General features: G+C 44.6%; 1 protein-coding gene across 3 annotated transcripts; it reads right to left on the bottom strand.

The window, feature by feature from the left end:
- Nucleotides 1-185: 185 nt before the first annotated feature.
- LOC106600325 (uncharacterized) lies at nucleotides 186-9,401 on the bottom strand. 3 transcript variants are annotated; one of them, XM_045720681.1, is made up of 21 exons: nucleotides 9,245-9,401; nucleotides 9,078-9,136; nucleotides 8,919-8,992; nucleotides 8,694-8,818; nucleotides 7,952-8,095; nucleotides 7,601-7,684; nucleotides 7,345-7,506; nucleotides 7,114-7,213; nucleotides 6,679-6,899; nucleotides 5,897-6,053; nucleotides 5,509-5,732; nucleotides 5,118-5,238; nucleotides 4,594-4,790; nucleotides 4,373-4,487; nucleotides 3,995-4,164; nucleotides 3,801-3,898; nucleotides 3,532-3,662; nucleotides 3,168-3,357; nucleotides 556-697; nucleotides 379-475; nucleotides 186-301 (listed from the first exon to the last, which is right to left on the bottom strand). In XM_045720681.1, exons 4-21 carry the CDS (start codon nucleotides 8,745-8,747, stop codon nucleotides 228-230), a joined length of 2,481 nt encoding a protein of 826 aa, XP_045576637.1. In that variant the 5' UTR covers nucleotides 8,748-8,818; nucleotides 8,919-8,992; nucleotides 9,078-9,136; nucleotides 9,245-9,401; the 3' UTR covers nucleotides 186-227. The 3 variants fall into 3 exon arrangements, with proteins under 3 accessions (XP_045576637.1, XP_045576638.1, XP_045576639.1); XM_045720682.1 differs by having other exon boundaries at nucleotides 5,509-5,720; XM_045720683.1 differs by lacking the exon at nucleotides 8,694-8,818.
- Between the last annotated feature and the right edge of the window lie 4,056 nt (nucleotides 9,402-13,457).

The raw sequence follows: 13,457 nt of genomic DNA, 5'->3' as shown, positions 1-13,457 counted from the left end.
GCAACACTTATCTCCGGTGGATGGTTCAGAGTTCCATGCTTACAAAAGGGTTGATTGATACACGTCAGATGACAAGCCTACTACGTCCACTAAAGTACATGCGCCGTGGTGTTAAATGCAAATCAGATACAATTAAGGTAGCTCCAACGGTTAGGATTGTTGCCGCGCAAGTAAAGCAAACTTAATTGTTATATAGAACACTTTATTTGACATGTTAGAACAAGACATTACACCCAAAGAATGTATCCAGAAGAAACATATAAATGATGTTCCTCAAAGAGGTCTTTGACATGTCGTTGACCTGTTGAGAGAGAGAGAGAGAACCCATTAGTTCAGTTATGGTCTGACAGGGTCTGAAAAGCATAAAACAAGACCGACCTCTTTTCGGGTTGTCCTGATTCACACATTGTCCACTACAGGGGCCACCAGTGGGACTACTGGCATCACAGATGACCACGTCACAATGGACAAAGACCTAGGAATCAAAGATTTTAAAAAAGGGATGATTGCCAGTCAAACAAAATTAACCAATAAAGATTGGGTGAACTTTGTTACCTGGCCCCTCGGCTCAACCGCATCCTCAGCGAAGGAAAACATATGGACCTCAAAGCGTTTGACGTGAGGGGGGAAGTGGACCCTGGCATCAGCTACCACCGGGTGGAAGACCACACGGTATGGATCCTCCGGGTTCTCACAGCTGCCAGTGTAGAGAGAGGGACTAAGTTAGGCACAAGAAAACGCTGTAAACCCCAACCGCCTTGTGTACGAAGTCTTATGGTGGTGTCACGACTGTCCTGTGAGGATCAGATCAATTTACAGGAGAAGTGGGTTCTTTCTCCCCCTCCAGTATGAACTAAAGGAATGTCTTTGTTAACAGGCTTTTCCCTTTGTCTTGAAAAAGACAATTCTACATCCAACATGTATATTCAATTACATTGACATGAATGCATTCTCATGTGGTGAGATCTAAATGATCCAGAATGGTCAGACTACCTGAATATTGATCGTGGTTTAACCAAAAGTTGCCGAATATACAGTCGGTATCATCAACAACGCAATCATTTGAATTAAGAATTTCATGCAATTCTTCCGCTGTCGGAAAAATTGGTCACACAAAATAAATTCTACACCCACGGCATCGGATTCACACGTGGAGGACTTCTGTGAAGGGAGCAGCTCTACTATACAAAGTAACCGACGCATTGACAGTTTAGGCACACTTTTTAATTTGCATCTTTGGGAGGTTTCTTGTTTAACTGCCAGATATTAGCAAAAAGGGATTTGTGAAGAGAGACAAACGCCCACACCAGTACAAATCCACTTGATCTGACAGACGATGGCCAGAGCTTTCTCAGGATTTTGCACAACGATTTAAGCCAAGTATGATATAGTTGCACTTGAAGTGACAAATCTGAACTGCCCATTTCATGCACATGTGGTGTCTTTTCCTATGATATACAAAACATTTTCACACTGCTACCATTTAGTAAACAGCTGCAAAGTTACTCCCGTGACAGATGAGCCTTGTGTCCACATGGCCGCCGGAGCAAATTAAAATAGGGGTGCCAAATTTAAGTTTTTGCGACCATTTCCTAAAAACGGCAAAATTGCATGATTTGATAGCGTTTTGCAAACCCGATCCCCCAAATGAATGGTTTTGACCAATAAAGTTGCTTCACTACACTGCATCCAGTTACTGAAAAGGCACCCGCAAAATAAAGTGTCATTTGCCCATCTACCAAAGGTTGCAGTGTCCATTAAAATGTAGAAAAGTCATCTTTCAATATAGTTACCCAATTTCAATTCTTGAGATAAGATGGCAAAGTTAAAAATAGGCCAGCGGTTTCCATCTGTGGCGAAGTGCTCACCCAAATCAATGCTTATGACAAACCCAGCCAGCTACTCTTTTGAGTACTGTGCTGTAACATTTTTTAGCTAGCAAGATGCTGCCACACTTGACCGTGGTATTTGTTCATGTTTAGCAACTCCCAATTAGCTCATTCCCCAGGTACAGGGAATTACATTGAAAGTGGCATCAACTTCTGGGGATCCTTTCAACTGATCCTATTCAGTTTCAAACATTAACTTCCATGCTGCACAGGCGTGTGAACCATCCTTTATGTTTAGTGCAATAACTGTTTTAAACGCAAGAGGTCACAATTCAACCCAAAACCAATCGGAAAGGCAAGCTAAGCTTGCCAGCCGCTCTTGATTTCCATTCGACTGACCATCAGTTCGGCACAACACTGAACTGTAGCAAACCAAAAGGATAACATTGAGTAAAAGGTGTAGGTACAGGTAACGCCAACATAGTGTCTTAACCTTTTCACACGCGAGTTCCAAATATCTTCAACAGTCGCCCCAGTGGGAGTTTAGTTTATGCACGTGATGTCAGAATGCACTCACTGTTCCAAAATGTGGACAGATGACCTCAAACCAAGGCACACTACCTGGCAATTTTCTATAGGCCCTTTCAACGTCTAACTTTGCCTCATTAATTCACAAAAGTAGCCCATTTCACGAGCCGGCCAAACTTTCCTTCAAGAGAAAGCCCAAGCATACAGACATTTGCACATCTAGTCAGAACAGGCCTGGCACATTTATTGCATTCCTATCAAAGTGCCTTATTTTCTGTGTAACGCATTGTCCTTTCTACTGTAGCATACCGTAAGTATAATGTACTTAACGTTTTATTCAGACAATGCGGTTTAGAGTCGTTTGTTGCATCATACGTTCTGTTCCAATGGTACGCTGCAGGGACCCCTCAGTGATAACAAACATGTGATCGTACGCGTAAAAAATGGTTAATAGGGCCACCACGAACCACAATAGCTTCAATGCACCTTGGCATAGATTCTACAAGTGTCTTGAACGCAACACCATTCTTCCACGAGAAATTCCATCTTTTGTTGATGGTGATGTGAAACGCCGTCTCAGGCCCCACGCCAGAATCTCCCATACGTGTTAATTAAATTGGGTGGAGATCTGGTGACAGACCGCATACATTGTTTTAATGCTCAAACCATTGTGACCACTCATGACCTACGGATGGGGGCATAGCCACGGTAGCCAAAGTAAATGGCCTGCCAAGCATGATCGGTTGCTAATTACTCAGGAACCACACCTGTGGAATAACACTTGTTTAGGCCCAAAAAACAACAAGTTACCCATTAATGATGAGATTCCACCGGGGTCGGGAGTCGCGGTCCTCGTTGAGGGTGGCCCAGCAGTGGTCAAGCATCAGCGCAACCTTGGGGTCAGAGGACCTGGTCAGCTCCACCTCAAAGTGCAGAGGCTGTTTCAGGTATTTCACCACTGGATAGTCCTCCTCCTGGTAGAACGTGTTATACGAGGCGTCTGGAACACAGGACGAGACAACCGGGGTCGTGTTCAGTGGGCACAAAACAGCGAGGTACCATCTGAACTTGTCCATTGAGAAAGGCTCGTTTATCATATCCTGTTGTGCCGCGATGAACACTAATCACTTATAGCAAACGCTACTAGTAATATATCATATTTGTGCACGCTTACCCTGAGCGAGTCTCATTCTGACCATTAGTCGACCCGTCCCAGTCTCGGCAAAAGGCTCGTTGTCACGCGGCCTGGTGAGGAAGGCCAATGTGCGAGTGATGTTGACCACATAGTAGCAGGAAACCTTTAACCTAAAAAGAGGGATGTAGGCAACTTCAAGCAGTGGAGTGGACACACTGGTAGTAGAGGCACAAGTATTGAGCAATTGGTGAAGGAAGAAAAAACTATAAAAATCTAATAGCTACAATTGTGATGCGTAATGCACTCACTGATATTCGTCCTCTGAAGACGTCGTGGCATTCAGCTTCACCTCAAGTTCATCTGGCAAGGAGATTTCGTTCTCATACAGCATCACATTGTTGATAAACTATGTAGTAGAGGGGAATTGACTTATTACAGCCTGCAGAAGCAAACAGTCCGTAAATACACAGTACCCATCACCTCAGGGTAATAGTCATTTTACCTTCCTGGTGGTGCCACAGGAGTTGACAGTGAAGTGGAAGTAGGCGAAGCGATCGTCGCTGTAGGTGGGACCACAGGCGGGGTCGCTCAGGGTCAGTTGACCGGGGTTCAGATTGGGAGCAGACTCCACCTTCACCGCCAGCGCAGTCATCGTCCCATTAGAGAAACACTCTTGGAGGGGGGGCAAAAGACATGTAGCTATCAGACCTGGATTCTGTGTTAATTGAGCTTGCCAAGCACAGTAGAACCAATGGAATAGCACCAAAAGTGCAAACCATGCCCATCTGGCACTACTATTAGACTCAGTATTTCCAAGGAACCCAGGTTTGGTAACCATGTCATACGACTATTTATCGGAAGTAATTGTTTGAGAACCAACCAGTCAGCGTTTTGAGGAAGCTGCAAGCCAGGGAAAAGTATTTGATGGTCATGTTGTTGTAAGGATTCAACAGAGCCACATCCAGTCTGCTCCTGACAGAGGACGAGTGAACCGACTGGGAACCAGTGGGAGAGTTCATTAGTCCAATATTGTATACAGGGTAAGGAAAGCGAGGCTAGCTGCAGCAATTTAGGTTAACATGTTTTGGGAGAGCATCGTACCTCAAACACTGCGTCCGGCGAAGAGAAGGGCAACGTGATGGTGAAGTCTGCGTCGCCCTCTGTTAAATACTGTTGAGCAAGCTCATGGTTAAGCAGCCGCTTGCCAACCAAGACCACGAAAAAGGGCTCTTGGTTGCTGTAGTCCACAGTGATGTGGAAGTTCTCCTGATCACAGTTGCCAGTGACTGAGGGTGGCACTACAAGGACAAACAGGGTTGTGTTCATTAAGCACAAAAAACAGGACTTGAACTTGTCCAAGAAGAAACCCTTGTTTTCGGTTGCAAAATCTTTTGCTACGGTGGGACTGAATAAACACGATCCTGGAAAATCAGGAACAGGACACTGGGTCCAAATACTCTAAAGCTTAACATTTTCTTTGTAGAGAGACCGCGTAGGAAAAGCCTACAGTATGGCTAGTTGGGCTCTCAAGTCCACCATGTGGCTTTCACTGCCAATTTCCTTTCAGGGCAATCATTAACGAGGGAAACCATTCAACAGTAGTTTGGCGTAGTCCAGTTACATACCAATGTCCAGCAGTACAGCGTCCACAACGGCAGAGTGAGAGAAAGGAGCGTACTCTGGAAAGACGACCAGGCCGTAGATCAGCTGAAGAGTGAAGGTTGTGACACCTTGTTCCACCCTTTTCTGTAGTGAAGTTAAAAGCATCATTGTTGTAACAGAACTCTAGTCAACATCAAGTGACAACCAAGCACATATGGGGACTATTAAAACAATGTTGCCCTCATTCCTCTAAATCAAGCACTATTGGCAAGTGAATGCATACAACTGCCAAAATAATGGAAACACTTGAGTAAATGAGGGATACAAAGTACATTTGCACCATCATTTCTATTTTGTTGGTGGCCCACTTATTAGGGCATGTAGCGTGTGGCTTTGCATTTAACAGAAACACACCTCCTTAAAGACCACCGGGTCTGAGAAGGGCACCTCCATCCTGAAGGTCTTCAAGGTGTTGTCCAGGGATCTCTGCTCCTGAACATTGAAGCCTCTGGCGTTGCACTCTGCAACAGTTAGCACCATGGTGGGAAAGGTGATGTTCAGCAGCTCCACATCAAGGTTGAAGGTCCCCAACTCAAGCACAAACACTGCCTGCTCAGGAACCGTGTCTAAGGGCGTGTCTGTTCATTGGCAAACATTTTGAAATGCGGTACAATGGAAGTCGAAAATGGACATTTGTTATTGGAGAAGTCCGGGTATTGCCTCCCCGTTTCAGTCTTGTGCCTAATGAACAACCCAGGCATCCCAAATTACCATAGGCACCATTTAACTAAACCAGACTCACAGTTGCGAACTTGTGGAGGCCTGGCCATCGGAGGTGTTGTGATAGGGAAGAGGACTTTGTATCTGGTGTCCTCGTGTGCGACCTCCTCGATCCACAGCAACTCAAGCATGGGCTCAATGGTGTAAGTGACAAAGTACTTGTCATCCTGAATATGGCTCTGTAAGGGAGACGAGTGATGCATTCAGGCTGTAATACACAATTGGAGTGCCAAAACAGGTTTTTAAAAAAAGCCTACCGGTTATCTGTGTGGTTTGTCCTCCAGCCGCTCGTAATTTAAAGACAAAATATCCAAAGGAAAGTATTGTTTACCAGACTTTAGAGAGCTGGTAGGTATATGGTTGTCAACTTGCATTTTCAAAGCAACCGACACGCAAATGTAAACAGTAGCCGAGTGTAACCGAGCGTTGCTTGCATTCAGTTGCCAGTGGCAAAGCTACCGGCTCCCTAAAAAGCCTGGTAAACAATACTTTAGTGTGGATATTGGTCTCAAATTTCAAGCGGTAGAGTATGTTTAAATGTAATTTTATGCAACATTCACACGATTTCGCAATCCAATGTGTCAGGCTGTATACACACCCACCGATCCATTGTATATTAGCCTGATTAAGCAGACAATTGCTCAATAAGAAACATTTTACACAAGACAACGTTTCTAGGAGTTTACCCATGAGAGATGGCAAAGGGTTACTGCAAAGCACTGACAACTGCTGCTGTAAAAAGGGCTCTACAAATAGATTTGACTTAGAAATTAAACAGGAACATTTTAGTCATCCAACGCTGACCTTGAAATAGCCGCCAACCGCCCCCACCGGAATTTCAACAATAATATGAGCCTCTGTGACTAAAACCGAGTAGTTTCTGGCAGCCATTTCCTCAGTGTCCAGCCTCTTAGCGTCAATTCCCATGTACACCTCCAACATGGTGAAGGCATCAGAGGAGAAAAGTGGGTCGATGTGCTTGGGCATGTACCAGGTGATCACTTCTGGAGTAAAGGCCACTGCCCCTGCAGTGAAACAAGAAGCCAAGTGCACATCATAACAGAACATTTTGCAACTGAAAACAAATGTGCCATTATTGAAAAAAAGTTCATCCCATTCAAAGACATTGTCCCAACTGAACACTACATAACACAAACGAAAGTCTTGTCTGGAGCCAATTAAGAAATGGGTTTATAGGTTCTTAAATTTGCCAAGTTAGTCCATTATTTCACACTCAACCTGGTGTTGGACAAACAGCCGTGGCATCTACGCGAGTCACCAGCCACTTCTGCTCAAAGAAGGTTGAGGTTGAGAGCACCCGCATCGGAACCCCAGCTACCTGTTCAGGGGCAACCACACCAGGGCCGTGTTCAGTAGGGCACACCGTATTAACAATATGTTGCAGAGTTCAGGTAGGGCCACCGTTTGCTCTACTGAACATGACCCAGTTCATGGAGGAAGTGAGCTTACATTCTGGAGGTATGTCTCCTCTGCATTATGAGGGCTTCTTAACACCAGCCGGGTGGGAGTGTTGGCTATTGCATAGCCCTTTCTTTGGACCTCATCCACATTCATGACCTTCTTGCTAGGACTAAAAACGACTGCTGTCATTTTGTATCCTGAAGCAACAGCCTGTCTCAGGAAATGGAAACGTGAATTAAACAAACGCACATTTTGTTTAGCGCCATCCTGTCATTTTGTAGTGAAATTACAGAAACATGGCTACCTCAGCTCCTCTCCTTGCTTTCGGGCCTCCAGTGGGCTGTTCAGGGACGGTTTGGATGTCTGGAAGAGTCCTTCTGACAGACACCTAGAGAAGAAAGGCCATTATTCCCTATGCATTTTCTCCCTCCCATACAATAGGAACGCAATCTGTCCACTCGCCTCCTTAAATGCACTGAGAATAGGCCAAGATTCCTCGCCGCTAAAGTTGTCCTATGTGCATTTTGAAGAGGCGAGAGGAATTGAGAGACGGTCAAGACACAGAAGAAATGAAACACTGGACAATTGTAGCTCTAGACAGATCATTTAAGCTCCACTGTAAACATCTCCGTTGGGGCATGCTCTGCTCACTTGCCTCCATGTAGTTGCGGTCGCACAGAATCTCTCGGGAGGTCCAGGGGGTGTAGCTACAGGTTTTGCCCACTCTATACACAGGGTCTTCAGTCATGTGGTTTCCTGGCAGCCTGAACTGCATGACCAAGCTGAACATCTTATCATCCTAAAATTAAGGGGGGAAAAAAAAAAAGCCTCATTATATAGCAGAAAACAAATAATTCAGTTGACATTCATGCAAGTTAGAGACTGTGGCTATATGAATGCAGCTGCCACTGTATTGAAGCCACACTACAGGAGAAGAGCTCAGTAGTACACATCACTGCAGTCTGTATCAGAAAGTTGGCTGGCCCTCCATAAACTTCTGCTGTACCTTACTTCATCGTTAACTTAGAAGTAAGAGATACCAGACCCAGTCTCAGGGGTGGCTAACTATGGAGATCCACAGAGTTAAGTAAAACTGCTTAAATGTTTCTGGCACCGTACTTCTAATAACCTCCATGCTCTACGGCAACTCAGGCTGATTGAGGACCTTTTTACTGAAGAAAGTGTTTGTTTTCAATTATTTCATCTAGTGATGCAAATATTGACTTGTATCTTTGTGTATACAGGGCTCATCTGTAAAAGAGCCTGGCCTCAGCATGACTCCGTGTCAAAGGTTAAATAAAATGACGTTGTTACATTACGGGGTTGCAGTTGCAGTGACACTGAAAGGCAAACTGTCCATTTGAAGTTAGAGCAAACACTACAGTGCTTAGGGTTACCATGGTCTGGGAAAAGCAGTTTTGAAGAGAAGCAAAAAATATGGCATTCCCCATTGGGTCAAATTTAAAGCTGAATCCACACTGAGTAGCAAGGCCAGGTGTCAGGTTTATGATTTGTGTGTCATCTGGAAGGGATGGAGATGGTGTGAACACAACAGTTGACAAACAATATCAATCCATGAATTATGAAAAGGAGAGAAAGAGAATCATACGAGACAAACTCACTGAAGACAGCGTCGACCTCTTCAAAAAGAGGAGCTACACTCAGACGAATAACGTTACCAAGGCATTCAGGTCATCTGGAATGGGAAAGCTTAGTTAAAAATCTAAAAAAGATATTGTCAAACGCTTAGTGCTTGAATTTGCAGGGTGCAAAATGCATACTTATAGAAGGCGTCTGTTGTGCTTGTATGCCCACAGCTGCCATCAATAGGCAAAACAACCTGTAAGGCATTTGACAAATTATTATGATTGATTGATTAAAAAAGGAGGAAGAAGACAACTCAAATGTTTGCGTCGCATAAGACTCTTCTAGGCCTGCTACTACTTACCCTGAGCCAAGGAAATTAACCATTGTAGAACAGAACTGTTTTGATGAAATACACAGCTACAGAATCTAATATTTGACCCAAGGTGTGCAGCCTACAGCCCAGGGGTATTCTACTTTTACCCTATGACAAAGGCTTCCCACACTCAGTCACCTGAACCCCAAAGGGCTGCACATTTTCTTTTTATTCCCCTAGCCCTACAAAGCTGATTCAAATAATCAACTAATCATCAAGCTTTGTTAATCTGAATCAGCTGTGTAGTGTTAGGACAAAAACCTAAATGCACACCAAGTTTGGGAAACGCTGCCCTACGAGCCTGCTGGTTTTCTGTTCTAACTGATAATTGAGGAAAATAAGAACAATCTGAAATTTCTTTTTGGCAAAGCTAACTAAAAAGCAGCATTCCCCTAGAGAGGATGGCTTTCACTTCAGCGGTAATAAATTCATGAACTTCTTTGAGGAAAAGATCATGATCATTAGAAAGCAAATTACGCACTCCTCTTTAAATCTGCGTATTCCTCCCAAAGCTCCGTTGTCCTGAGTCTGCACAACTCTGCCAGGACCTAGGATCAAGGGAGACACTAAAGTGTTTTAGTACTATATCTCTTGACACAATGATGAAAATAATCATGGCCTCTAAACCTTCAAGCTGCATACTGGACCCTATTCCAACTAAACTACTGAAAGAGCTGCTTCCTGTGCTTGGCCCTCCTATGTTGAACATAATAAACGGCTCTCTAACCACCGGATGTGTACCAAACTCACTAAAAGTGGCAGTAATAAAGCCTCTCTTGAAAAAGCCAAATCTTGACCCAGAAAATATAAAAAACGAATCGGCCTATATCGAATCTTCCATTCCTCTCAGAAAAAGCTGTTGCGCAGCAACTCACTGCCTTCCTAAAGACAAACAACGTATACGAAACGCTTCAGTCTGGTTTTGGACCCCATCATAGCACTGAGACTGCACTTGTGAAGGTGGTAAATGACGTTTTAATGGCATCAGACCGAGGCTCTGCATCTGTCCTCGTGCTCCTAGATCTTAGTGCTGCTTTTGATACCATCGATCACCACATTCTTTTGGAGCGATTGGAAACCCAAATTGCTCTACACGGACAAGTTCTGGCCTGGTTTAGATCTCATCTGTCGGAAAGATAGCAGTTTGCCTCTGAATGGTTTGTCCTCTGACAAATCAACTGTACATTTCGGTGTTCCTCAAGGTTCCGTTTTAGGACCACTATTGTTTTCACTATATATTTTACCTCTTGGGGATGTCATTCGAAAACATAATGTTAAATTTCACTGCTATGCGGATGACACACAGCTGTACATTTCAAAGAAACATGGTGAAGCCCCAAAATTGCCCTCGCTAGAAGCCTGTGTTTCAGACAGAAGGAAGTGGATGGCTGCAAACTTTCTACTTTTAAACTCGGACAAAACAGAGATGCTTGTTCTAGGTCCCAAGAAACAAAGAGATCTTCTGTTGAATCTGACAATTAATCTTGATGGTTGTACAGTCGTCTCAAATAAAACTGTGAAGGACCTCGGCGTTACTCTGGACCCTGATCTCTCTTTTGAAGAACATATCAAGACTGTTTCAAGGACAGCTTTTTTCCCATCTACGTAACATTGCAAAAATCTGAAACTTTCTGTCCAGAAATGATGCAGAAAAATGTATCCATGCTTTTGTTACTTCTAGGTTGGACTACTGCAATGCTCTACTTTCCGGCTACCCGGATAAAGCACTAAATAAACTTCAGTTAGTGCTAAATACGGCTGCTAGAATCCTGACTAGAACCAAAACATTTGATCATATTACTCCAGTGCTAGCCTCCCTACACTGGCTTCCTGTTAAGGCAAGGGCTGATTTCAAGGTTTTTCTGCTAACCTACAAAGCATTACATGGGCTTGCTCCTACCTATCTTTCCGATTTGGTCCTGCCGTACATACCTACACGTACGCTACGGTCACAAGACGAGGCCTCCTAATTGTCCCTAGAATTTCTAAGCAAACAGCTGGAGGCAGGGCTTTCTTCTATAGAGCTCCATTTTTATGGAATGGTCTGCCTACCCATGTGAGAGACGCAGACTCGGTCTCAACCTTTAAGTCTTTACTGAAGACTCATCTCTTCAGGGGGTCCTATGATTGAGTGTAGTCTGGCCCAGGAGTGTGAAGGTGAACGGAAAGGCTCTGGAGCAACGAACCGCCCTTGCTGTCTCTGCCTGGCCGGTTCCCCTCTCTCCACTGGGATTCTCTGCCTCTAACCCTATTACAGGGGCTGAGTCACTGGCTTACTGGTGTTCTTCCATGCCGTCCCCTAGGAGGGGTGCGTCACTTGAGTGGGTTGAGTCACTGACGTGGTCTTCCTGTCTGGGTTGGCGCCCCCCTTGGGTTGTGCCGTGGCGGAGATCTTCGTGGGCTATACTCGCCCTTGTCTCAGGATGGTAAGTTGGTGGTTGAAGATATCCCTCTAGTGGTGTGGGGGCTGTGCTTTGACAAAGTGGGTGGGGTTATATCCTGCCTATTTGGCCCTGTCCGGGGTATCATCGGATGGGGCCACAGTGTCTCCTGACCCCTCCTGTCTCAGCCTCCAGTATTTATGCTGCAGTAGTTTATGTGTCGGGGGCTAGGGTCAGTCTGTTATATCTGGAGTATTTCTCCTGTCTTATCCGGTGTCCTGTGTGAATTTAACTATGCTCTCTCTAATTCTTTCTTTCTTTCTCTCTCTCTCTCGGAGGACCTGAGCCCTAGGACCATGCCTCAGGACTACCTGGCATGATGACTCCTTGCTGTCCCAGACCTGCTGTTTTCAACTCTCTAGAGACAGCAGGAGCGGAAGAGATACTCTCAATAATCGGCTATGAAAAGCCAACTGACATTTACTCTTGAGGTGCTAACTTGTTGCACCCTCGACAACTACTGTGATTATTATTATTTGACCATGCTGGTCATTTATGAACATTTGAACATCTTGGCCATGTCCTGTTATAATCTCCACCCGCGCACAGCCAGAAGAGGACTGGCCACCCCTCATAGCCTGGTTCCTCTCTAGGTTTCTTCCTAGGTTTTGGTCTTTCTAGGGAGTTTTTCCTAGCCACCGTGCTTCTACACCTGCATTACTTGCTGTTTGGGGTTTTAGGCTGGGTTTCTGTACAGCACTTTGAGATATCAGTTGATGTAAGAAGGGCTATATAAAGAAATTTGATTTGATAATGAATTACACCCACCTGGTGTCCCAGGTCTAGATCAGTGCCTGATTAGAGGAGAACAATGAAGAAATGCAGTGGATCTGGCTTTGAGGCCCAGAGGTGAGTTTGAGGGTTATAGCTGTTCCTGCTCCTCACACTTCACCGTTTGAGTAATTGAATGAGGGGTTGTGTGTGTAGTTGGGTTTAGCTCGGCTATTAGACTACTCTTTAGTAAAGGTCGAATAGTCTATTGTTCAGCTATTAGCCCAACTATTAGCACAACCGAATGGCTCGCTTGTGGGCGTGCTGGCAGGATAGGGCAGCGTCTTCAGTTGCGCGTCAAGAATTCTGCATACAGTAGCACGTTTGTATGAAGGTGTGGTTAATCACAGGCAAATTGTTATATGCTATGGAGGTACATTTGTGTCGAGAGCAAAACCTTTATTTTCAAATAATTCTTCTGAAAGCACATTCCCCCCCCGACACAAAAGGATGTCAAAGCGGACACCTACGAAGATGGCATCTCAGGTAAGCGGCACTGGGCTGTATTGACGCATCCTAAAAAATGACATGTGCTGCTTTAGATTGAACGGTCATATCTCAGTTATTGTTTTCTTTACTTTCAGAGAGCGAGCTGACCTGAGGACCAGGCAGTGGAAGCTTTATTGCTGGCATAAAAAGTGTCCATAACCAGAGGTAATTAAACTGTTCTGTTTTTTTCTCCATGTCTGCCTGTCTTGTTGTACATGGAACCTGTCTCACATGCATGAATTACAAAACCCTTAAGATGTCAGCTGCTAATTTACTCCACATAAACACAGCCATTTTCACTGGACTATCTGTTGCTGCCAAGTCATGATTTCCCTGGGGGTTAGCCTCACAATAACCAAGTGGTGAGAAACACAGCCCTCTATATTTAAATATTTCAGGTACACTCTGAAAGAAGATACTGTGTGACGCAGACACCTGTTGGCATTATCCTCGTGGGTCTGTTTTTCAGCTTAAAGTACTCTGTAGCCACTAAATCCTCT

The sequence above is a fragment of the Salmo salar genome, chromosome ssa06 (genome assembly GCF_905237065.1).
Source record: "Salmo salar chromosome ssa06, Ssal_v3.1, whole genome shotgun sequence".
Lineage (NCBI taxonomy): Eukaryota > Metazoa > Chordata > Actinopteri > Salmoniformes > Salmonidae > Salmo > Salmo salar.
The sequence above is the reverse complement of the archived record's forward strand: the minus strand, read 5'-3'. Positions and strand labels throughout refer to the sequence as shown.